The sequence below is a fragment of the Nerophis ophidion genome, linkage group LG15, assembly GCF_033978795.1.
Source record: "Nerophis ophidion isolate RoL-2023_Sa linkage group LG15, RoL_Noph_v1.0, whole genome shotgun sequence".
NCBI lineage: Eukaryota > Metazoa > Chordata > Actinopteri > Syngnathiformes > Syngnathidae > Nerophis > Nerophis ophidion.
In genome coordinates, this window is record NC_084625.1 from 46,097,808 (window position 1) to 46,124,517 (window position 26,710).

The 26,710-nt window shown below is 40.6% G+C and overlaps 1 protein-coding gene across 1 annotated transcript; it reads left to right on the top strand.

The window, feature by feature from the left end:
* The first annotated feature begins 6,258 nt into the window (after positions 1–6,258).
* On the top strand, positions 6,259–15,373 carry LOC133569873 (5-hydroxytryptamine receptor 5A-like). The gene is made up of 2 exons (XM_061922474.1): positions 6,259–6,936; positions 14,380–15,373. The coding sequence occupies exons 1-2, from the start codon at positions 6,259–6,261 to the stop codon at positions 14,710–14,712; spliced, it is 1,011 nt and encodes a 336-aa protein (XP_061778458.1). The 3' UTR covers positions 14,713–15,373.
* Positions 15,374–26,710: the final 11,337 nt, after the last annotated feature.

Here is a 26,710-nt window from a genome sequence, read left to right on the forward strand (position 1 = left end):
ACAAGTAAATCAACAAAAACGTGTGGTATTTGGATCTTAGTGAACGTTTCTATTTCTGTGCCGAGATGAGTCCCAGAGTCAAGTTAAGTTAAAGTTAAGTTAAGTTAAGTTAAAGTAGCAGTGATTAGGCAGCCTGAACCACTTTTCAATTGCACATGTTAGTAAAACAAGTAAATCAACAAAAACGTGTGGTATTTGGATATTAGTGAACATCTCTATTTCTGTGCTGAGATGAGTCCCAGAGTTAAGTTAAGTTAAAGTTAAGTTAAGTTAAAGTAGCAATGATTAGGCGGCCTGAACCACTTTTCAATTGCACATGTTAGTAGAATAAGTAAATCAACAAAAACTTGTGGTATTTGGATCTCAGTGAACGTTTCTATTTCTGTGCTGAGATGACTCCCAGAGTCAAGTTAAGTTAAAGTTAAGTTAAGTTAAGTTAAAGTAGCAATGAGTAGGCGGCCTGAACCACTTTTCAATTGCACATGTTAGTAAAATAAACAAAGTAAATAAACAAAAACGTGTGGTATTTGGATCTTAGTGAACGTTTCTATTTCTGTGCCGAGATGACTCCCAGAGTCAAGTTAAGTTAAAGTTAAGTTAAGTTAAGTTAAAGTAGCAATGATTAGGCGGCCTGAACCACTTTTCAATTGCACATGTTAGTAAAATAAGTAAATCAACAAAAACGTGTGGTATTTGGATCTTAGTGAACGTTTCTATTTCTGTGCCGAGATGAGTCCCAGAGTCAAGTTAAGTTAAAGTTAAGTTAAGTTAAGTTAAAGTAGCAATGATTAGGCGGCCTGAACCACTTTTCAATTGCACGTTAGTAAAACAAGTAAATCAACAAAAACGCGTGGTATTTGGATCTTAGTGAAGGTTTCTATTTCTGTGCTGAGATGACTCCCAGAGTCAAGTTAAGTTAAAGTTAAGTTAAGTTAAGTTAAAGTAGCAATGATTAGGCGGCCTGAACCACTTTTCAATTGCACATGTTATTAAAATAAGTAAATCAACAAAAACGTGCGGTATTTGGATCTTAGTGAACGTTTCTATTTCTGTGCCGAGATGACTCCCAGAGTCAAGTTAAGTTAAAGTTAAGTTAAGTTAAGTTAAAGTAGCAATGATTATGCGGCCTGAACCACTTTTCAATTGCACATGTTAGTAGAATAAGTAAATCAACAAAAACTTGTGGTATTTGGATCTTAGTGAACGTTTCTATTTCTGTGGCGAGATGACTCACAGAGTCAAGTTAAGTTAAAGTTAAGTTAAGTTAAGTTAAAGTAGTAATGATTAGGCGGACTGAACCACTTTTCAATTGCACATGTTTTTAAAATAAGTAAATCAACAAAAACGTGTGGTATTTGGATATTAGTGAACATCTCTATTTCTGTGCCGAGATGACTCCCAGAGTCCAGTTAAGTTAAAGTTAAGTTAAGTTAAGTTAAAGTAGCAATGATTAGGCGGCCTGAACCACTTTTCAATTGCACATGTTAGTAAAATGAGTAAATCAACAAAAACGTGTGGTATTTGGATCTTAGTGAACGTTTCTATTTCTGTGCCGAGATGACTCCCAGAGTCAAGTTAAGTTAAAGTTAAGTTAAGTTAAGTTAAAGTAGCAATGATTATGCGGCCTGAACCACTTTTCAATTGCACATGTTAGTAAAATAAACAAAGTAAATAAACAAAAACGTGTGGTATTTGGATCTTAGTGAACGTTTCTATTTCTGTGCCGAGATGACTCCCAGAGTCAAGTTAAGTTAAAGTTAAGTTAAGTTAAGTTAAAGTAGCAATGATTAGGCGGCCTGAACCACTTTTCAATTGCACATGTTAGTAAAATAAGTAAATCAACAAAAACGTGTGGTATTTGGATCTTAGTGAACGTTTCTTTCTCTGTGCCGAGATGAGTCCCAGAGTTAAGTTAAGTTAAAGTCAAGTTAAGTTAAAGTTAAGTTAAGTTAAAGTAGCAATGATTAGGCGGCCTGAACCACTTTTCAATTGCACATGTTAGTAAAACAAGTAAATCAACAAAAACGTGTGGTATTTGGATCATAGTGAACGTTTCTATTTCTGTGCCGAGATGACTCCCAGAGTCAAGTTAAGTTAAAGTTAAGTTAAGTTAAGTTAAAGTAGCAATGATTAGGCGGCCTGAACCACTTTTCAATTGCACATGTTAGTAAAACAAGTAAATCAACAAAAACGTGTGGTATTTGGATCTCAGTGAACGTTTCTATTTCTGTGCTGAGATGACTCCCAGAGTCAAGTTAAGTTAAAGTTAAGTTAAGTTAAGTTAAGTTAAAGTAGCAATGAGTAGGCGGCCTGAACCACTTTTCAATTGCACATGTTAGTAAAATAAACAAAGTAAATAAACAAAAACGTGTGGTATTTGGATCTTAGTGAACGTTTCTATTTCTGTGCCGAGATGACTCCCAGAGTCAAGTTAAGTTAAAGTTAAGTTAAGTTAAGTTAAAGTAGCAATGATTAGGCGGCCTGAACCACTTTTCAATTGCACATGTTAGTAAAATAAGTAAATCAACAAAAACGTGTGGTATTTGGATCTTAGTGAACGTTTCTATTTCTGTGCCGAGATGAGTCCCAGAGTCAAGTTAAGTTAAAGTTAAGTTAAGTTAAGTTAAAGTAGCAATGATTAGGCGGCCTGAACCACTTTTCAATTGCACGTTAGTAAAACAAGTAAATCAACAAAAACGCGTGGTATTTGGATCTTAGTGAAGGTTTCTATTTCTGTGCCGAGATGACTCCCAGAGTCAAGTTAAGTTAAAGTTAAGTTAAGTTAAGTTAAAGTAGCAATGATTAGGCGGCCTGAACCACTTTTCAATTGCACATGTTAGTAAAATAAGTAAATCAACAAAAACGTGCGGTATTTGGATCTTAGTGAACGTTTCTATTTCTGTGCCGAGATGACTCCCAGAGTCAAGTTAAGTTAAAGTTAAGTTAAGTTAAGTTAAAGTAGCAATGATTAGGCGGCCTGAACCACTTTTCAATTGCACATGTTAGTAGAATAAGTAAATCAACAAAAACTTGTGGTATTTGGATCTTAGTGAACGTTTCTATTTCTGTGGCGAGATGACTCACAGAGTCAAGTTAAGTTAAAGTTAAGTTAAGTTAAGTTAAAGTAGTAATGATTAGGCGGACTGAACCACTTTTCAATTGCACATGTTTTTAAAATAAGTAAATCAACAAAAACGTGTGGTATTTGGATATTAGTGAACATCTCTATTTCTGTGCCGAGATGACTCCCAGAGTCCAGTTAAGTTAAAGTTAAGTTAAGTTAAGTTAAAGTAGCAATGATTAGGCGGCCTGAACCACTTTTCAATTGCACATGTTAGTAAAATGAGTAAATCAACAAAAACGTGTGGTATTTGGATCTTAGTGAACGTTTCTATTTCTGTGCCGAGATGACTCCCAGAGTCAAGTTAAGTTAAAGTTAAGTTAAGTTAAGTTAAAGTAGCAATGATTATGCGGCCTGAACCACTTTTCAATTGCACATGTTAGTAAAATAAACAAAGTAAATAAACAAAAACGTGTGGTATTTGGATCTTAGTGAACGTTTCTATTTCTGTGCCGAGATGACTCCCAGAGTCAAGTTAAGTTAAAGTTAAGTTAAGTTAAGTTAAAGTAGCAATGATTAGGCGGCCTGAACCACTTTTCAATTGCACATGTTAGTAAAATAAGTAAATCAACAAAAACGTGTGGTATTTGGATCTTAGTGAACGTTTCTTTCTCTGTGCCGAGATGAGTCCCAGAGTTAAGTTAAGTTAAAGTCAAGTTAAGTTAAAGTTAAGTTAAGTTAAAGTAGCAATGATTAGGCAACCTGAACCACTTTTCAATTGCACATGTTAGTAAAATGAGTAAATCAACAAAAACGTGTGGTATTTGGATCTTAGTGAACGTTTCTATTTCTGTGCCGAGATGACTCCCAGAGTCAAGTTAAGTTAAGGTTAAGTTAAGTTAAGTTAAAGAAGCAATGATTAGGTGGCCTGAACCACTTTTCAATTGCACATATTAGTAAAATAAGTAAATCAACAAAAACATGTGGTATTTGGATCTTAGTGAACGTTTCTATTTCTGTGCCGAGATGACTCCCAGAGTCAAGTTAAGTTAAAGTTAAGTTAAGTTAAGTTAAAGTAGCAATGATTAGGCGGCCTGAACCACTTTTCAATTGCACATGTTAGTAAAATAAGTAAATCAACAAAAACGTGTGGTATTTGGATCTTAGTGAACGTTTCTATTTCTGTGCCGAGATGACTCCCAGAGTCAAGTTAAGTTAAAGTTAAGTTAAGTTAAAGTAGCAATGATTAGGCGGCCTGAACCACTTTTCAATAGCACATGTTAGTAAAACAAGTAAATCAACAAAAACGTGTGGTATTTGGATCATAGTGAACGTTTCTATTTCTGTGCCGAGATGACTCCCAGAGTCAAGTTAAGTTAAAGTTAAGTTAAGTTAAAGTAGCAATGATTAGGCGGCCTGAACCACTTTTCAATTGCACATGTTAGTAAAATAAGTAAATCAACAAAAACGTGTGGTATTTGGATCTTAGTGAACGTTTCTATTTCTGTGCCGAGACGAGTCCCAGAGTTAAGTTAAGTTAAAGTTAAGTTAAGTTAAAGTAGTAATGATTAGGCGGCCTGAACCCCTTTTCAATAGCACATGTTAGTAAAACAAGTAAATCAACAAAAACGTGTGGTATTTGGATCATAGTGTACGTTTCTATTTCTGTGCCGAGATGATTCCCAGAGTCAAGTTAAGTTAAAGTTAAGTTAAGTTAAAGTAGCAATGATTAGGCGGCCTGAACCACTTTCCAATTGCACATGTTAGTAAAATAAGTAAATCAACAAAAACGTGTGGTATTTGGAAATTAGTGAACATCTCTATTTCTGTGCTGAGATGAGTCCCAGAGTCAAGTTAAGTTAAAGTTAAGTTAAGTTAAGTTAAAGTAGCAATTATTAGGCGGCCTGAACCACTTTTCAATAGCACATGTTAGTAAAACAAGTAAATCAACAAAAACGTGTGGTATTTGGATCATAGTGAACGTTTCTATTTCTGTGCTTAGATGACTCCCAGAGTCAAGTTAAGTTAAAGTTAAGTTAAGTTAAGTTAAAGTAGCAATGATTAGGCGGCCTGAACCACTTTTCAATAGCACATGTTAGTAAAACAAGTAAATCAACAAAAACGTGTGGTATTTGGATCATAGTGAACGTTTCTATTTCTGTGCCGAGATGACTCCCAGAGTCAAGTTAAGTTAAAGTTAAGTTAAGTTAAGTTAAAGTAGCAATGATTAGGCGGCCTGAACCACTTTTCAATTGCACATGTTAGTAAAACAAGTAAATCAACAAAAACGTGTGGTATTTGGATATTAGTGAACATCTCTATTTCTGTGCTGAGATGACTCCCAGAGTTAAGTTAAGTCAAAGTTAAGTTAAGTTAAAGTAGCAATGATTAGGCGGCCTGAACCACTTTCCAATTGCACATGTTAGTAAAATAAGTAAATCAACAAAAACGTGTGGTATTTGGATCTTAGTGAACATCTCTATTTCTGTGCTGAGATGAGTCCCGGAGTCAAGTTAAGTTAAAGTTAAGTTAAGTTAAGTTAAAGTAGCAATGATTAGGCGGCCTGAACCTCTTTTCAATTGCACATGTTAGTAAAACAAGTAAATCAACAAAAACGTGTGGTATTTGGATATTAGTGAACGTTTCTATTTCTGTGCCGAGATGAGTCCCAGAGTCAAGTTAAGTTAAAGTTAAGTTAAGTTAAGTTAAAGTAGCAGTGATTAGGCGGCCTGAACCACTTTTCAATTGCACATGTTAGTAAAATGAGTAAATCAACAAAAACGTGTGGTATTTGGATATTAGTGAACGTTTCTATTTCTGTGCCGAGATGACTCCCAGAGTCAAGTTAAGTTAAAGTTAAAGTACCAATGACCCATCCCCTTGTCCACACCCTGGGAGGTGAGGGGAGCAGTGAGCAGCAGCGGTGGCCACGCCCTGGAATAATTTTTGGTGATTTAACCCCCTATTCAAACCCTTGATACTGAGTGCCAAGCAGGGAGGTAATGGGTCCCATTTTTATAGTCTTTGGTATGACTCGGCCGGGGTTTGAACTCACAACCTACCCACGAGGCCACTGAGTAGGTTAACAGGAGTCAAGTGGCATCCCCATTTACATTTTTCCTGATTTTCTCTGACCCTCCCAGATGCAGAATGACTCCACCGCCTCCGCCCCGGAATCCCCCCGGCTGCCGGCCGCCATGACCTTCCCCAACGCCAGCGTCAACGCCAGCGGCGAGGGCGTGGTCTTCCAGCCGTTGTCCCTCTTCAGCGTGCTGACGCTGACCCTGCTGGCCATGCTGGTGGTGGCCACCTTCGTCTGGAACCTGCTGGTGCTGGTGACCATCCTGCGGGTGCGCACCTTCCACCGCGTGCCCCACAACCTGGTGGCCTCCATGGCCATCTCCGACGTGATGGTGGCGGCCCTGGTGATGCCGCTCAGCCTGGTCCACGAGCTCAACGGGCGCCTGTGGAAGCTGGGCCGCGTGCTCTGCCAGGTGTGGATCTCCTTCGACGTGCTCTGCTGCACGGCCAGCATCTGGAACGTGACGGCCATCGCGCTGGACCGCTACTGGTCCATCACCAGGCACCTGGAGTACACGCTGAAGACCCGGAAGAAGATCTCCAACGTGATGATCGCCCTCACCTGGCTGCTGTCGTCCATCATCTCCCTTTCGCCGCTCTTCGGCTGGGGCGAGACCTACTCCGAGGGCATGAAGTGCCAGGTGAGCCAGGAGCCGTCCTACACCGTCTTCTCCACCTTCGGGGCCTTCTACCTGCCCCTCTGCGTGGTGCTCTTCGTCTACTGGAAAATATACAAGGCGGCCAAGTTCCGGATCGGCTCCCGCAAGAGCAACACCATCACCCCCATGGCAGAGGTATCAATATTTCACGCTTCCGTCATTCCTGCTTTGTCTGCACATCTCGCGCCGGATGATTTACGGCGGAGGCGACTGACCCCCCCGGATCTCTGTTGCTATGCAATTATTCATATTTCCACTGATGAAGCTATTTCGCCGTTCATCAGCGCCAGGACAAAATATCCTGCTCCTCTCCTCCCTGTTGTGAAGGAGCGTAGGCAGGAGGATATAAATATCAGCATCTTCCAGGGCCTTTGTGCACCTTGCATGCTCGTCTGTTTGGCGCTCGTCAGGCAACAAAATACGAAAAGTATAAACACAAAAAATGTGAGTTGGGAAATTGTGTTAGATGTAAATATAAACAGAATACAATGACTTGCAAATCCCTTTCAACCCAAATTCAATTGAATGCACTACAACAGGGGTGCCCATTACGTCGATCGCGAGCTACCAGTCGACCGCGGGGGGTGTGTCAGTCGATCTCCAGCCAGGCTTTTAAAAAAAATAGACCTAAAAATTAGTGATCATCAATCTTCACCAAGACGTCACTTAAATGACATTCACGGTACCGGAGGGTCTTGTGAGATGACGCTGGCTGCTGCAAGATCATTATTATGAAAATATGACCGAGAGGAAGGCGGGAAACACTTTTTATTTCAACAGACTCTCGCGCCGTACCTTCCGTCAAAACTCTAAAGGCCGACTGCACATTTCCTATCTTCACAATAAAAGCCCTGCTTCATGCTGCCTGCGCTAACTAAATACAGAGTCTCGGAAAACTGGCGTGCACAAGTGATCCCTCAGAAAGCTGGCGTGCACATCCGAGACTCTTATTTTGTCAGCGCAGGCAGCATGAAGCAGGGCTTTTATTGTGAAGATAGGATATGTGCAGTCGGCCTTTAGAGTTTTGACGGAAGGGACGGCGCGAAAGTCTGTTGAAATAAAAAGTGTTTCTCGCCTCCCTCTCTGTCATTTTTTCATAATAATGAACTGGCAGCAGCCAGCGTCATCTCACAAGACCCTCGGGTGCCGTGAATGTCACTCAAGCAAACTACGGAATTTGCCGCCAATGTTTTTCTTGTAAAGTGTATGGAAGCTGGATGAATTAGATGCCAAAAAACAACCACTTTCATGTGGTATTGTACAGAAAGGACAACTTTTTTTCTCCTCCATTTGAAAATGTGGGCGTTATCATCATTACTGTCTGATTCCAATCAATGCAAGTCATCAGAATCAGGTAATACAGCAACTTATATTCTTGTTTTCGTGAAAGAAAGACATCTATATGTGTTATACATGCTTGTATTATCATTAAACACATTTAACTTGTTTACAAAAATGTCTCTTTCATAAATAAATAAATATAAATGATATATATAAATGAGGTAGATCCCCTCGAGTTGGTCAATTGAAAAGTAGCTCGCCTGCAGAAAAAGTGTGGGCACCCCTGCTCTACAAAGACAAGATATTTAAGGTTCAAAATCATTAACTTAGAATTTCATGGCTGCAACACATGCCAAAGTAGTTGGGAAAGGGCATGTTCACCACTGTGTTACATCACCTTTTCTTTTAAAACCAGTCAATAAACGTTTGGGAACTGAGGAAACTAATTGTTGAAGCTTTGAAAGTGGAATTCTTTCCCATTCTTGTTTTATGTTGAGCTTCAGTCCTTCAACAGTCCTTCATAATGCGCCACACATTTTCCATGGGAGACATGTCTGGACTGCAGGCAGGCCAGGAAAGTACTTGCACTCTATTTTTACGAAGCCGCGCTGTTGTAACACGTGCTGAATGTGGCTTGGCATTGTCTTGCTGAAATAAGCAGGGGCGTCCATGAAAAAGACGGCGCTTAGTTGTTCCGGAACCTGTATGTACCTTTCAGCATTAATGGTGCCTTCACAGATGTGTAAGTTACCCATGCCTTGGGCACTAATGCACCCCAATACCATCACAGATGCTGGCTTTTCAACTTTGCGCCGATAACAGTCTGGATGGTTCGCTTCCCCTTTGGTCCGGGTGACACAATGTCGAATATTTCCAAAAACAATTTGAAATGTGGACTCGTCAGAACACAGAACACTTTTCCACTTTGCATTAGTCTATCTTAGATGATCTCGGGCCCAGAGAAGCCGGCGGCGTTTCTGGATGTTGTTGATAAATGGCTTTCGCTTTGCATAGTAGAGCTTTAACTTGCACTTACAGATGTAGCGACAAACTGTATTTAGTGACAGTGGTTTTCTGAAGTGTTCCTGAGCCCATGTGGTGATATCCTTTAGAGATTGATGTCTGTTTTTGATACAGTGCCGTCTGAGGGATCGAAGGTCACGGTCATTCAATGTTGGTTTCCGGCCATGCTGCTTACGTGGAGTGATTTCTCCAGATTCTCTGAACCTTTTGATGGTATTATGGACCGTAGATGTTGAAATCCCTAAATTTCTTGCAATTGCACTTTGAGAAACGTTGTTCTTAAACTGTTTGACTATTTGCTCACGCAGTTGTGGACAAAGGGGTGTACCTCGCCCCATCCTTTCTTGTGAAAGACTCAGCATTTTTTGGGAAGCTGTTTTTATACCCAATCATGGCACCCACCTGTTCCCAATTAGCCGGCACACATGTGGGATGTTCCAAATAAGTGTTTGATGAGCATTCCTCCAATTTATCAGTATTTATTGCCACCTTTCCCAACTTCTGTGTCATGTGTTGCTGGCATCAAATTCTAAAGTTAATGATTATTTGCAAAAAAAAAGTTTATCAGTTTGAACATCAAATATGTTGTCTTTGTAGCATATTCAACTGAATATGGGTTGAAAATGATTTGCAAATCATTGTATTCTGTTTATATTCACATCTAACACAATTTCCCAACTCTTATGGAAACAGGGTTTGTATATAGCGCTTTTCTCTAGTGACTCAAAGCGCTTTTACATAGTTAAACCCAATATCTACTGTGGAGGTCTTGCTCCTCCGGGTTCATTGGACCACCAATCATCGACATCCCAGGCTCCTCCAGGTTTACAAAAGAGTTGTATTTTTCAATAAATGTGCCAAGTCTTTTGGGTGCTTTTCAGCAGCTGTTTATTTCTCAAGTGAGCACACGAATGGTTTTTCTCCAGTGTTGTGTCTCGCTCGGATTCGCTCTCCACCATCTAACCTCCATCCAGCCTTCAACAGAGCGAGAGGTGATCAGACAAACACTCTCAGCTGTGTCATCTACGCACCTGCCGCTAGGGAATCGAACCTGGAATCCACGAGTTGCTGGCACGGTCGCTCTACCAACCGAGCATGAGAAGAATGCCATTGGAAAACACATTTAAAAAGTTAGTTTATGTTTACAAATATTTTTGCTGGGGGGGGAGGGGCGTAGCTCGGTGGGTAGAGTGCCCCCTGCCAGGGTTCCAGGTTCGATTCCCGCTTCCGCCATTCCTTGTCACTGCCGTTGTGTCCTTGGGCAAGACACTTTACCCACCTGCTCCATGTGCCACCCACACTGGTTTAAAATGCAACTCAGATATTGGGTTTCAATATGCAAAGCGCTTTGAGTCACTCGAGAAAAAGCGCTATATAAATATAATTCACTTCACTTCACATTTTGGTTGCAACTAATAAACAAAACAGCAAAACAAAACAACTCTGACAAATAGTTGAACTGATACGGTATTATCGGTACCTGGGAGTCGATACCGGTACTTAACGGTACCAATTTTCGGTGCTGTTGTGTGTAAAGAAAATGCGGTAAAAAATGTTTATGTGTGTCAAAATTACATTTAAACATTTTTTGACTTCTTTTTAACTCTTTTACGAACCTCTTTTGCGACCTCTTTTTGTAACTCTTTTATGACCTCGTTTTTGAACCGACCTTTTCTTTTTAGCTGTTTATGACCCCCGTCCCTTTGAAAGCAGCTGTTGCCATGTGGTCAGGGAAAGTCCAAATAAAAGGAGGCGTACAATTTTTGGCACAGCGTGCTGAGATACTCTACAAGGGTACAGTGTCCAGGCATCTCTCCTCATATTGAGCCCAAATTGAATTCTGTCTCTGTTTAATTCTTTGCTTCTGGTCTTGTTTAAGAGATGTCATCAGTGTTTGAACCTGACAGCAACCCAACCCCCCCCCCAAAAAAAGATTTGCAACCAAAATAATTTATTCGCTGCAAATTTTTTCTTAAAATCTCAAATTCATTATTTTTGTTGACAAATCTTGTTTTGTGCAAAATTGCATCTCTGGCATTGATTCAGTCAGTAAAAGGTTTCAAAAAAACGACTCGATTCTCGGAAAACTGCACAATAAGGGCTTTTTAAGTCCTCTCTATCTGGCAATAATGCACCTTTAGACCTGAAAGACAGTTATTAGTTTTGCTTGAGTTCATCACTTGGCATCCGTCTGCCAAGAAAGACCCATTGCGAGAATGAATTAGACCCGACTGTTAGCACTTTTAACTTCCAAAGAACAGATAATCGCTCAAGCGGCAATTAAGGGCTTTATTGAACTTCTGCCTCCGGTCTTATTGCACCTGAAACCTCTTGGACTTGTGACTCAAGCTGTGTTGACCAAGGCCAGGGGAGGACGCAATGCATGAGATTTATAGAGAATATATGTCATGCACCAAGGAATAAGTGATTGTAAATATAAATAAATATTACTGCACGGTATTAGGATTTTTTTTTATTTTCATTGTGAAAAAATTTGGATTTGAAAACTCAATTTTTTGTAATTAGAGCAAAAGAGTGAGAAAATCCTGCAATGATGCTAACTGACATCTCATTAACACTGCTGACTCATCTGTTTTTAAGTTGGGTAAAAAAGGGATTTTAATATACATTTCTTGACCCGTTTGAAATGGTTCTATTATCGTTTTCATGCCAAATGATATGATAAGTTGTCACGTTTGGGTCGCGTCTTTATGCGGGGTTGTTCTCCCAGGAATGCAGACGGACCACTCCGGACAAAGCGTCCAGGTAAAAACATGATTTAATCTTGAACAAAAACGGAAAACAAGACGAACGAACAAGGTGCCGATCGCACTTGAAGCTAAATACTTAGCATAGACTGTGGCATGGAACACTCAGGGAACTGTGGCATGAAACGAGCAAGACTTACTTGGCAAGGTAACGAAACTTGGGTGAATCGGACAGTGACGCCAGGCCGACTTACTGGCAAAAAGCAGGCTTAAATAGTGCCTGTGATTAGACACAGGTGAGCGTCCCGAACACCAGAGGCAGGTGAAAACAATAACCTGCCAAAAATAAATATTACTGCACAGTATTAGGATTTTTTTTCCTTTTCATTATGAAAAAATTTGGATTTGAAAACTCCATTTTTTGTAATTAGAGCAAAAGAGCGAGAAAATCCTGCAATGATGCTAACTGACATCTCATTAACACTGCTGACTCATCTGTTTTTAAGTCGGGTAAAAAAGGGATTTTAATATACATTTCTTACCAAACATAACCCGTTTGAAATGGTTCTATTATCGTTTTCATGCCAAATGATATGATAAGTTGTCACGTTTGGGTCGCGTCTTTATGCGGGGTCGTCCTCCCAGGAATGCAGACGGACCACTCCGGACAAAGCGTCCAGGTAAAAACATGATTTAATCTTGAACAAAAACGGAAAACAAGACGAATGAACAAGGTGCCGATCGCACTAGAAGCTAAATACTTAGCATAAACGGTGGCATGGAACACTCAGGGAACTGTGGCATGAAACGAGCAAGACTTACTTGGCAAGGTAACGAAACTTGCGTGAATCGGACAATGACGCCAGGCCGACTTACTGGCCAAAAGCAGGCTTAAATAGTGCCTGTGATTAGACACAGGTGAGCGTCCCGAACACCAGAGGCAGGTGAAAACAATAACCTGCCAAAAATAAACATTACTGCACAGTATTAGGATTTTTTTTCCTTTTCATTATGAAAACATTTGGATTTGAAAACTCAATTTTTTGTAATTAGAGCAAAAGAGCGAAAAAATCCAGCTGGCTCCCTGCAATGATGCTAACTGACATCTCATCAACACTGCTGACTCATCTGTTTTTAAGTCGGGTAAAACAGGGATTTTAATATACATTTCTTACCAAACATAACCCGTTTGAAATGGTTCTATGATCGTTAAGCAATGTCTGAGCTTACATTGCTTAAAACGATAATTATGAATAATTCCGCTGGAATTCACAGTGCTAAAAATAAGGTGCAAAATATAAAACATTCTCATGCATTTAAATCCATCCATCCATTTCCTACCGCACCTGTTCAAGAAGTCGCATTAATGGTAAGAAGTATTTTATGTCATGATGGGGGGGGTCGCAGCTTGCTGCGGGGTCGTTCTCCCAGGAAGGCAGACGGACTTACTCGGGACATGGCATTTAGGTAGAAACATGACTTAATTTACACAAAATAAAGATACAAACAAAAATTGCTCACAGCGGAGGCATAACTTGGGCTAAGGAAGAAAGCTAACGCATAAACAGACTATGGACATAAATCAAACAAAACTTACTTGGCATGGCATGAAGCACGAAACTATGGCATGAAACTAAGGCATGAAACAAGTCAGCACAGAGCAAGAAAATATCACATTGACGCCAGGGCGACTGACTGGCAAAGACAAGCTTAAATACTGCCTCTGATTAGTGCTCGGGAAGCAGGGGAGCGGGCATTTTGTCCACTAGAGACAGGTGGACAAAATGAGTAACCAAGGAAACCAGACCAGGGAGTGGAAAAAAACAGGAACTTAAAGAGTCCAAAAGACAAACAGCAAATGGCCAAAAAAAAAAACATGATCAACAGACATGACATTTGGTTTATTATTGGTTAGCTTCAGAATAACAATGTTATTAAAAACAATAAGAGACTTATTATACTCAAAAATGTTGGTCTTACTTGAAAATGCACGCATTTAGTTGTATTCAGTGTTAAAAATATATGATATGGCTCTCACGGAAATACATTTTGAAATATTTGGCTTTCATGGCTCTCTCAGCCAAAAAAGTTCCCGACCCCTGTTCTACATAAAACAAGAATGGGAAAGAATTCCACTTTCAAAGCTTCAACAATTAGTTTCCTCCGTTGAGTGTTGTTAAAAGAAAAGGTGATGTAACGCAGTGGTGAACATGCCCTTTCCCAACTACTTTGGCACGTGTTGCAGCTATGAAATTCTCAGTTAATGATTATTTGCAAAAAAAAAAAATAAAGTTTATGAGTTTGAACATCAAATATCTTGTCTTTGTAGTGCATTCAACTGAATATGGGTTGAAAATGATTTGCAAATAATTGTATTCCGTTTATATTTACATCTAACACAATTTCCCAACTCATATGGGAAGAGGTTTTGTACAACTAGACATGCCGAGGAGTATGCAACTTTTTTATTTTAAGGAATTTTTTCATGCCCCAGGTAAATTGAGTTCGAGACCCCTGATCGCGACGCTTCTCCCGTGGCGCTAACTGTGAACCCCCCCCCCCGCAGGTGAAGGAGGACGCCCAGCGGCCTCAGATGGTCTTCACCGTGCGCCACGCCACCGTCACCTTCCAGACGGACGGCGACACGTGGCGCGAGCAGAAGGAGAAGAAGGCGGCGCTGATGGTGGGCATCCTCATCGGCGTCTTCGTGCTCTGCTGGATCCCCTTCTTCATCACCGAGCTCATCGTCCCGCTCTGCTCCTGCGACATCCCGCCCATCTTGAAGAGCATCTTCCTGTGGCTGGGCTACTCCAACTCCTTCTTCAACCCGCTCATCTACACCGCCTTCAACAAGAACTACAACAACGCCCTGAGGAACCTCTTCTCCAGGCAGCGCTGAGTCCCAGTAGACCTGCTCGTCGCCGGGGAAATTTGGAACATTTTTTTTCTCCAAGAAAGTGGGCGAGTGTTTAAAAGGACGGAACGAATTGAAGCGGCGAACTAGCCAGGGAGTCGTTAGCGTATGAGCTAATGTGTACAGCAGGGGTCACCAATGAGTCGCCCGCTGACCTGTTCTCAAAATAGCTCAAATAGCAGCACTTACCAGTGAGTGAAGTGAAGTGAATTATATTTATATAGCGCTTTTTCTCAAGTGACTCAAAGCGCTTTACATAGTGAAACCCAATAGCTAAGTTACATTCAAACCAGTGTGGGTGCCACTGGGAGCAGGTGGGTAAAGTGTCTTGCCCAGTGAGCTGCCTCTATTTTTTTTTTTTTTTTTTTATTTACTAGCAAGCTGGTCTCGCTTTGCTTGACATTTTTAATTCTAAAAGAGACAGAACTCAAATAGAAATTGAAAATCCAAGAAAATATTTTAAAGACTTGGGGTTCACTTGTTCAAATAAATTCATTTATTTTTTTTACTTTGCTTCTTATAACTTTCAGAAAGACAATTTTAGAGAAAAAATACAACCTTAAAAATGATTTTAGGATTTTTAAACACATATACCTTTTTACCTTTTAAATTCCTTCCTCTTCTTTGCTGACAATTTTAATCAATGTTCAAGTAAATTAATTTTTTTATTGTAAAGAATAATAAATACATTTTAGCTTCTGTTTTTTCAACAAAGAATATTTGTAAAATATTTCTTCAAACTTATGATTAAAATTCAAAAACATTATTCCGGCAAATCTAGAAAATCTTTGGAATCAAATTTAAATCTTATTTCAAAGACTTTTGAATTTCTTTTAAAATGTTTGTACTGGAAAATCTAGAAGAAAAAATAATGATTTGTCTTTGTTAGAAATATAGCTTGGTCCAATTTGTTATATATTCTAACAAAGTGCAGATTGGATTTTAAGTTATTTAAAACATGTCGTCAAAATTCTAAAATTAATCAGGAAAAATTACTAATAATGTTCCAGAAATTTTTTTTAAAATTTTTTCAAAAAGATTCGAATGAGCTAGTTTTTTTTCTTCTTTTTTTTCAGTGTAATTTTGAATTTTAAAGAGTCGAAATTGAAGATAAACAATGTTTCAAAATGTTATTTTTATTTTTTTCATGTTTTCTCCTCTTTTAAGCCGTTCAATTAAGTGTTTTTTTCATCATTTATTCTCTACAAAAAAACCTTCCGTAAAAGGAAAAAAAATGTACGACAGAAATACCATTTTATATATATATATATATATATATATATATATATATATATATATATATATATATATATATATATATATATATATAGCTGAGATAGGCGCCAGCGCCCCCCGCGACCCCAAAAGGGAATAAGCGGTAGAAAATGGATGGATGGATATATATATATATATATATATATATATATATATATATATATATATATATATATATTTATTTATTTATTAAAGGTAAATTGAGCAAATTGGCTATTTCTGGCAATTTATTTAAGTGTGTATCAAACTGGTAGCCCTTTGCATTAATCAGTACCCAAGAAGTAGCTCTTGGTTTCAAAAAGGTTGGTGACCCCTGGTGTACAACATCAGGGTCGAGACAGAGTCTGACTGCAGCGAAAGATGGCTGACAAAATGAAGGAAACTCAAAACTTAAAACTTAACAAAGGCTGTTGAAATTCGGTACAATCACACTGTCAAAAAGGTACGGTGTTCGAATCCTCGACCCATCTTAAAGGGGAGCTGCATTTTTATATATAATTTTTTTTGCCTGCCGTTTGTCATGTCTGTTCATGTTTTTGTTTAGTTATGTTCTGTTTTGCTTAAGACTCTATTGTTTCTAGTTTTTGCACTTCCTTGTGTGTCTTATTACCATGCCAACTCATTTGTTTTCACCTTGTCCTCATTTCACGCCCCTGTCCTCATGTCTCACACCTGTTTTCACTAATCACCACAGTATTATTTAAGCCTGTCTGTTTCTGTTGTTCATTCTGGCAACATTCTGTCAAACTTGGACTTGGATTGTTTTCCCGATATGCAAAGGGAATGGAGTGGAAAGGGCGTGACGGTAAAGACATTTCTTTATTTGAACACTAACTAAAAACAGGAACAAACAAAAGGCGCGCACAATGGCGGTACAAAAACTGACTAAGGAAACAAAAGACTAGCATAAAGGCAATTAACTATGGACTATAACAAAAACTTACTTGACATGGAAACGTGAACGAGACATGGATCATAGCAAGGTGCGTAGCAGGTGGTAGACGTGAGAAGGAGGTGATGTTGCCAGAATGAACAACAGAAACAGACAGGCTTAAATAATACTGTGGTGATTAGTGAAAACAGGGGCGTGACATGAGGACAAGGTGAAAACTAATGAGTTGGCATGGTAATAAGACAAATAAGGAAGTGCAAAAACTAGAAACAATGGAGTCTTAAGCAAAACAGAACATAACTAAACAAAAACATGAACAGACATGACACCGTTCACAATCCTTAAGAGCAACAAAAACACATGGTTTTCGTAATTTTGCACTAGGGCTGGTCTGATAATACGATATCAATAGAGATGTCCGATAATGGCCTTTTTTTACGAAAATAAAGAAAATAAAACGTTTAACCTTAAAGGCCTACTGAAATGAGATGTTCTTATTTAAACGGGGATAGCAGGTCCATTCTATGTGTCATACTTGATCATTTCGCGACATTGCCATATTTTTGCTGAAAGGATTTAGTAGAGAACATCCACGATAAAGTTCGCAACTTTCGGTGGTGATAAAAAAAGCCTTGCCTGTACCGGAAGTAGCAGACGATGTGCGCGTGACGTCACGGGTTGTGGAGGTCCTCACATCTGAACAATGTTTACAATCATGGCCACCAGCAGCGAAAGCGATTCGGAACGAGAAAGCGACGATTTCCTCATTAATTTGAGCGAGGATGAAAGATTCGTGGATGAGGAAATTCAGAGTGAAGACATAGAAAAAAAAAAGGAAAAAAAGGCAGGGGCAGTGAGAAGCGATTCAGATGTTTTTAGACACATTTACTAGGATAATCCTGGGAAATCCCTTATCTGCTTATTGTGTTACTAGTGTTTTAGTGAGTTAAATAGTATCTTAAAGTCGGAGGGGTGTGCTGACGCCAGAGTCTTTGTATTAAGTCACGACGCTGCAGCAGGACAGAAGCTCCGCTGATCTCCAGTGAGAGCAGACTTATTACCACTATTTTCTCACCGACATGTAGTCGGGATCCATGTTCGCTTGACCGCTCTGATCCATAGTAAAGCTTCACCTCCGGGAATTTTAAACAAGGAAACACCTTGTGTTTGTGTGGCTAAAGTCTAAAAGCTTCCCATCTCCATCTTTCTACTTTGACTTCTCCATTATTAATTGAACAAATTGCAAAAGATTCAGCAACACAGAAGTCCAGAATACTGTGTAATTATGCGATTAAAGCAGACTACTTATAGCATGGGTGTCAAACTCTGGCCCGCGGGCCAAATTTGGTGCTGCTGTAACAACGCATTTGCCAACCCGAGAGATTCCCGAATTTCAGTGCTCTCCCGAAAATCTCCCGGGGCAACAATTCTTCCGAATTTCTACCTATTTCCACCCGGACAACAATATTGGGGGCTTGCCTCGAAGGCACTGCCTTTAGCATCCTCTGCAATCAATCAATGTCAATCAATCAATCAATGTTTATTTATATAGCCCCAAATCACAAATGTCTCAAAGGACTGCACAAATCATTACGACTACAACATCCTCGGAAGAACCCACAAAAGGGCAAGGAAAACTCACACCCAGTGGGCAGGCAGAATTCACATCCAGTGGGACGCCAGTGACAATGCTGACTATGAGAAACCTTGGAGAGGACCTCAGATGTGGGCAAACCCCCCGCTCTAGGGGACCGAAAGCAACCTGTCGTCGCGTCCGCTTTTCCGCCATACAAATAACGTGCCTGTCAGAGTTATTTGGTGACGAACCCCAAGATGCAGAGATGGAGGCAGGCATGGAATGTGAAAACATATTTAATTAAATACTAAGACAAAACCAAAACCAAAAGGGGTACAAACAAAAAGCACGCACGTGGGCGGATATAACAAACTAAGGGCTTTGAACAAACTAATCGGAAGCAGGGAACAAAATACAGTAAGCTACAAAACATCTATCAAATATAGCTTACCGCCACGCTGCATTCACACGACCAGTAGGAATGACAAGTAGAAAACGACATTGACACGACAACAACGACAGTGGCGACATGTGGCAACGACAATGATCCAGCACTGACTGGAAGACAAAGTGGGTACAAATAGGAGAGGGCTGATTGACTACAGGTGTGGCCAGGTGCCAATCAGCCGCAGATGAGGTGACAACAGCACACAGGGAGACAAACAGGAAGCTGAACCAAAATAAGAGCACTTGACAGGAACTAAACATAGACAAACTGTCAGGGGAAAGCCTGACAGTGCCGGCCCAGTCACATAATATCTGCGGCTTTAACACACACGAATGAATGCAAGGCATACTTGGTCAACAGCCGTACAGGTCACACTGAGGGTGGCCGTATAAACGACTAACACTGTTACAAATATGCGCCACACTGTGAAGCCACACCAAACAAGAATGACAAACACTTTTCGGGAGAACATCTGCACCGTAACACACGTAATACCCACAACCCTTTGCAGCACTGACTCTTCCTGGACGCCACAATATACACCCCGCTACCACCAAGCCAGCTCCCCCCCAATTTTTATTTACATTTTATTTGATATGCCATTGATATTTTTTAATTATTATTGATAGGTTAATTGGCAACACTAAGTTGGCCCTAGTGTGTGAATGTTGTCTGTGTTGGCCCTGTGATGAGGTGGCGACTTGTCCAGGGTGTATAATGCCTTCTGCCCGAATGCAGCTGAGGTTGGCTCCAGCGACCCCAGAAAGAACAAGCGGTAGAAAAATGGATGGATGGATGATTTGAAACTTGACTTTGCATGTCACTATAAACGTATCGGTATAGGCGATATATATAAGGGGCGGTATAGCTCGGTTGGTAGAGCGGCCGTGTCAGCAACTTGAGGGTTGCAGGTTCGATTCCCACTTCTGCCATCCTAGTCACTGCCGTTGTGTCCTTGAGCAAGACACTTTACTCACCTGCTCCCAGTGCTTCCCACACTGGTTTAAATGTAACATAGATATTGGGGTTTCACTATGTAAAGCGCTTTGAGTCACTAGAGAAAAGCGCTATATAAATATAATTCACTTCACTTCACATCTAAGCCTTGCTTGTTCAATGCTCAATGCAAAACTTGTTTGGATCCCTCTTAAAAGGTTCATTTGTGCTTAATCTTGGCCCGCGGCTTTGTTCCGTTTGAAATTTTGGCCCACTCTGTGTTTGAGTTCGACACCTCTGACCTTTAGCTTGGATCGGGCTGGAAAATAATGTCCGCTACAACCCGAGACGTCAAACGCACGCGTCTTCATCATGGCCGGCTCTACGCAGGGGCAAGAGGGGGCAGAGCCCCCTTAAATAAATGTCTTGCCCCCTCAAATCAAAATTTGAGAAAGCAAATTTTAATAAATTCATAAAATTACTACATTACAAGTTGACAAACTGATCTGCACTAGCGGAAAAATCCGCCGAAAAAGGGACACACACGATATAGTAGTGTCGGCTTCCCTCTAATCCCTCCCTCCGCTGTCCGTGTATTCACCATTCCACAGGCTGCGCAGCAGACACACACCCACACACACCCCTCAGCCCTCAGTAAACATCCAATCACTGTTGCAGTATGAAAGTAAAAGAAAAGGAAAAGTTGTCTACATTTATCATACACTTGTTAGGATGGGTGTATTTGTGTAGTCTTATCTGTCATAAACATGTTTATCGTCACGGACTTTCGGTGCTACGGAGTTCCTTTTTTATTTTTTTACAACTTGACGAGAGCAGTGACAGCGGAGGCTTTGAGCAGCAGTGGTTTGGAAGGCAGAGAGCCTCCACTGTCCCCCTAACAAGCTACAAGTCATTGATGATGCTGTTAATGACGGTAAAAATGAAACATAAGGCATAGCAGTCCTCCTCTGCTGTCCTCTGTTCAGAGCGGAGTCCCTAGCAACGGCCTGTTTTACTTAGCAACGGTCTGGCAATCGACTGCAGGAATTATTTTTCTGTTGTTTTTCTTGTAATTCTACATCGTCAACCTTTAACGTTTCAATCTACATTTTGTAATAAACAAATTATAAGTTTCATTTGATATGACCAAGACACCTAAAAACAAAAACATCGTTTTCATCAATTTACAAGCAAGTGGGCAACACACATACATTGGAGTGAATGAATTTTGTGCCCAGATGAGAGCCCACGTTCTGTTTTATAAATTTGTTTGAGATTCTTTTTAATCATTATTCATCAGACTACATTTCAGTTTTGTAAAAATTGACTGTAGTGTGTGAAGTCCTTCTTTGGGTCAAAATTTATTTGAGAGTTAGGCCATCCAGTTAGGATAAATGTTATGTTGTTGGTTGATAAAAATCTGGATGAAGGATGTTTTATTTTATTTTATTCATTTATTTTTATTTTTATTTTTCAGTTTCCCCCCCTGAGGGATTGCCACCTTATTGTGGTCAGGGGGTTTGCGTGCCTCAGTGAACGTAAGAGCTATACCAGCAGGAGCTTAGTTTTCAGGTGGGACACCCAAGTCGGACAGGTCTGAAGGTAGAGGCCTGACAAGATTAGATAAGATTAGATCAATTTGGACCGGGCCATTGAACTGTTGTATCTAGATTGATCTCCCAAGGCGCTTTGGTTATAAAATATCAAAATGAGCAACCTCTGTCTCTGATTGATTTAATACCAGCTTATGTGTCATAAAAGGACCTGGGGGCGTTGACCGAAGGAAGAACAGGTCCAAACGCAACAGTCTGTAGAGGTTGCCCTCTAGTGGGTTCTTCAGACCACCACACACTGCCAGGAGAGCACGGAATTCTGGGCATAACAATGTTCTATTTTTCCTCCAATCGCGCAAAGTCTTTTGCTTTTCTGCAAAGTGTCTTTTCTGCGTCTGCGTCTCTCAGCAGCACTTGCAACTCCAACTACTTGTCTCATCACGGCTGCTGCTAATAAAGGCGACAAGCGATTAGATAACAAAGCCCACCTGGGCCATCTATGCACCTGTCGCTGTCTTCAAGGCCAATCCTGATGCACCCCGTTCTGCGGCCCATCCGCAGGCCACGCCCCCCCTCCACAAAGGCGCATCAAAGGAGTCATATTATTATTATATTTTTCTAAATGTAAAGGACTTCCTTGTGGTCTACATAACATGTAATTGTGGTTCTTCGGTCAAAATGTTGCACAGATGATGTTTTACACATCATCTTCAAGCCGCTTTCTTTTGTGGGCAGTGTTATTCACGTGGCTCACCTTCGACAGCATCCTCGCCCCGTCGTCTTTGTTGTAGCGGTGTAGCGTGCAAGGACGGGAGTGGTTGGGGTTGGGGTTGGACACATAGCTAAAGACCTATTTCAATGAAGAAAGCATCGTTACTATAAGCACAGAAAAAAAAGTGCTGGAGCATGATGTGCACACATGATGCCCCCTTTACATTTCTGACTGCCCCCTCATAAAAGCATGCCTAGAACCGCCCCTGGTCTTCATAATGGTCATCATATTGCGACGTTTTCAACACGACACTTCGTGGGAAATTTAAAAATGTAATTTAGTCAACTAAAAAGGTCGTATTGGCATGTGTTGCAATGTTAATATTTCATCATTGATATATAAACTATCAGGCCTTTAATAAGCAACTAACTAATGGTGAATATGTTCCCAAACTAAAGTGTAACCCAAAGTTCCTTCACTTTGTCCCCTGTTTGTTTCCCCCAAGAGACTCACATTCTACCCTAATTTCAACCTCAGCTAAATAACCAAACTGCATTACTTATTTTATTTCCTGGAGTATCTCTGGATTTTTTTCCTGGAGAACAAAAATAATTTCTTAGGTGGCATTTGTTGATGCTGGCAGTGCTGGTGGACACTACTCCTGCACGGAGTTAAAAGACATTATGTTTGCAGTCGCAAACAGCTTGAGGTATGGTAAAAAAAATAAAAATGAAATGCAGAAACATTGTTGAATGATCAAGTTGCTGCAAAAATCCTGCATGAGTTGATTAGGAAGTAAAAAGACCACTTTATTCACAAAATACGTTGGTGTGTCTGTTTTTTTGGCTTGATTTTCTTTACTTTTATTTGTCAGGCTTGGGTTGTTTTCCCGAGGTGCAAAGCGAATGGAGTGGAAACAGCGTGAAGGAAGGAAGGTACATCTTTATTTTAACTCTAAAACTTAAAAACAGGAAACCAACAAAAAGCGCGCAATGGCAGTACCAAAAAACTGGGCTATGGAACAAAAGACTAGCACAAAGGCTATAAACTTACAAACATGAAACAAAAACACTTGCGCAGTGGCATGAATAACAAAAACTTACGTGGACAAAATGGACAGCATTGCAAGGCATGAAGCAGATAATCCAGGGCGTGAATAAGGTGATGTTGCCAGACTGACTAACTGGTAACTGTGGCTTAAATAATGAACATGATAAGTGAAAACAGGTGTGAGACAAGACAGGTGAACTGATTGGTTGTAATGGTAACAAAACAGGGAGTGAAAAAAAAAAAGAACTTAGAGTCCAAAGGGTCGGGGCGGCATAGCTCGGTTGGTAGAGTGGCCGTGCCAGCAACTTGAGGGTCACAGGTTCGATTCCCGCTTTCGCCATCCTAGTCACTGCTGTTGTGTCCTTGGGCAAGACACTTCACCCACCTGCTCCCAGTGCCACCCACACTGGTTTAAATGTAACTTAGATATTGGGTTTCACTATGTAAAGCGCTTTGAGTCACAAGAGAAAAGCGCTATATAAATATGATTCACTTCACTTCAAAAGCACCTGGTATTCCTAGGCAGTCTCCCATCCAAGTACTAACCAGGCCAAACACTGCTTAGCTTTGAGAACAGATAAGATTGGGGATGCTGAGGGTAATAAGGCCGTACAAAACTCATGATCAGACATGACAGAAAACTAAATCAGTTGGCATGGTAACAAGACAAACAAGGAAATGCAAAACAAAACTAAATGTCCAAAAAACTAAACATAGCATGACCAAAACAAAACATGAACCATAGGCGTGACATTATTAAGTGCATCAAACTAGAAATGGGGCTTTTGGCTCATCGCCGTGGCAACAGTGAAAACCAGGGATGTAACGATTTCTTATCACAGTTTTTGTGACCAAAAAGTGACCATTTGTCACAATCAGCTTAGCCGGAGTAGGACCCCAACGCAAAGCAAAAAAAATAAACCAGAAAAACAGGTAACACTTCATATATAAGGTGCACTGGATTATAAGGCTTGTTGGATTTGGTTGTCTTTTTATTTCCTGGTCAGATTTTAGAACAGCTAAAGTGTGAGCCTTTTACATAGACCTTGAATTTGGAATGTTGGAAGGAAGCCATAACAATCTGTTATCTCAACTGTCCGAGGTAGGGAGGAGAAGAAGAGGGGAGGGTGAGAGTGAGTGGGGAGGGAGAAACTGCCATTTTAGGATTACATAAATTTGGACCGGGCCATTGAACTGTTTTATCTAGATTGATCTCCCAAGGCGCTTTGGTTATAAAATATCAAAATGAGCAACCTCTGTCTCTGATTGATTTAATACCAGCTTATGTGTCATAAAAGGACCTGGGGGCGTTGACCGAAGGAAGGACAGGTCCAAACGCAACAGTCGGTAGAGGTTGCCTTCTAGTGGGTTCTTCAAACCACCACACACTGCCAGGAGAGCACGGAATTCTGGGCATAACAATGTTCTATTTTTCCTCCAATCGTGCAAAGTCTTTTGCTTTTCTGCAAAGTGTCTTTTCTGCGTCTGTGTCTCTCAGCAGCACTTGCAACTCCAACTACTTGTCTCATCACGGCTGCTGCTAATAAAGGCGACAAGCGATTAGATAACAAAGCCCACCTGGGCCATCTATGCACCTGTCGCTGTCTTCAAGGCCAATCCTAATGCACCCCGTTCTGCGGCCCATCCGCAGGCCACGCCCCCCCCCCCCCCCCTCCACAAAGGCGCATCAAAGGAGTCACATTATTATTATATTTTTCTAAATGTAAAGGACTTCCTTGTGGTCTACATAACATGTAATTGTGGTTCTTCAGTCAAAATGTTGCATTGATGATGTTTTACACATCATCTTCAAGCCGCTTTCTTTTGTGACTCACATGGCTCACCTTCGACAGCGTCCTCTCCCCGTCATCTTTGTTGTAGCGGTGTAGCGTGCAAGGACGGGAGTGGAAGAAGTGTCAAAAGATGAAGCTAACTGTTTTAATGACATTCCGACTTTACTTCAACTCGTGCAATAACAATGCCAGAAATGTGTCCCATGAAAAACCGTCTGACCGGAAATCTCTAATAACTAAATTTCCTAGGGTGAATAATGTAAAGACACCACACCGGTATGTTTTAACGCTTTCATGGCGTGAGTACTGACAGATATAAGTAAGAACTTTACACTACTTTATATTAGAAATGGCAACAACGGCGGATGATTGTCCCATAACAAGAAGATAGAGAAAAAGAAGAAGCTTATCAACTACGGTGTCAGCACTGACTACAATGCCGGATACGCGCAAACTTTCCAGACTTATGCAGATCCCAAATACAGATGAGTAGGTACCAAAAGGTAAGAAAAGTTGCTTTTGCAGATGATGTTTTACAGATAATTTTCAAGTCGCTCTTTGACTACTCTTCCAGATGCAGGGTTTTGTGGGCGGTGTTATTTAGGTGGCTCACCTTCGACAGCATCTTCTTCCCGTCATCTTTGTTGTAGCGGTGTAGCGTGCAAGGACGGGAGTGGAAGAAGTGTCAAAAGATGGAGCTAACTGTTTTAATGACATTCCGACTTTACTTCAATAAATAATGAAGTAGCATCTCCTCATCCATGGCTCACCCGTGCAATAACAAGGCCGGAAATGTGTCCCGTGAAAAACCGTCCGACCGGAACTCTCTAATAACTAAATTTCCTTGGGTGAATAATGTAAACTCACTACACCGGTATGTTTTAACGCTTTCATGGCCTGTGTACTGACAGATATAAGTAAGAACTTTACACTACTTTATATTAGAAATGGCAACAGCGGAGGAAGACTGTCCCATATCCCATAACAAGAAGATAGACTACAAAGGTGGACGTGTGCAATTTTTCAGGATTTATGCAGGTACCAGAAGGTAAGAAAAGTTGCTTTTGCATAATATTTAGAAACAAAACGCCAGATAATATGTCTTACCTTATACACACACAATAATACTCCTATGTTGAATCACATCAATCGGTGCAGTCTACACTTATCTCTCATGTTTGACTGCCATCTACTGTTCACACTTTTCATTACAAAAAAAAACTGCTTAAAGGTCGGTATGCACAACCGAACTTATTCCTTACATAAGGCGCATTGTCGAGTTTTGAGGGGAAAAAAAAGGATTTTAAGTGCGCCTCATGTTTACTGTTCATTCTAATATCTTCACAGCGATGAAGAAAGCTCCAGTGGAAGGTGATATCTGTCCACAGCAGCCGTGCCAGCGGAACTAAACACATTTAGTTTGGGGGGGCCGCTGGCCACGGGAGCTCGGTATTACATGCACAACACACACACACACACACACACAACACACACACACACACACACACACACACACACACACACACACACACACACACACACACGTGGCTTTAAAGAGATCATATTGAGTTTTTTTCTCCAATTAAAACACTATCTTGTGCTCTGCATGACATGTAATACTGGTGCTTTGATCCACATTTTGCAGAGATTTTAGTTTAAAGACCATTTTCAAGCTTTCTGACCGTCTCTTCAGAACGTTTTGTGTGCGGTTTTATTTACACGCCGAAGACCAAGTCCCCCTTCACCCC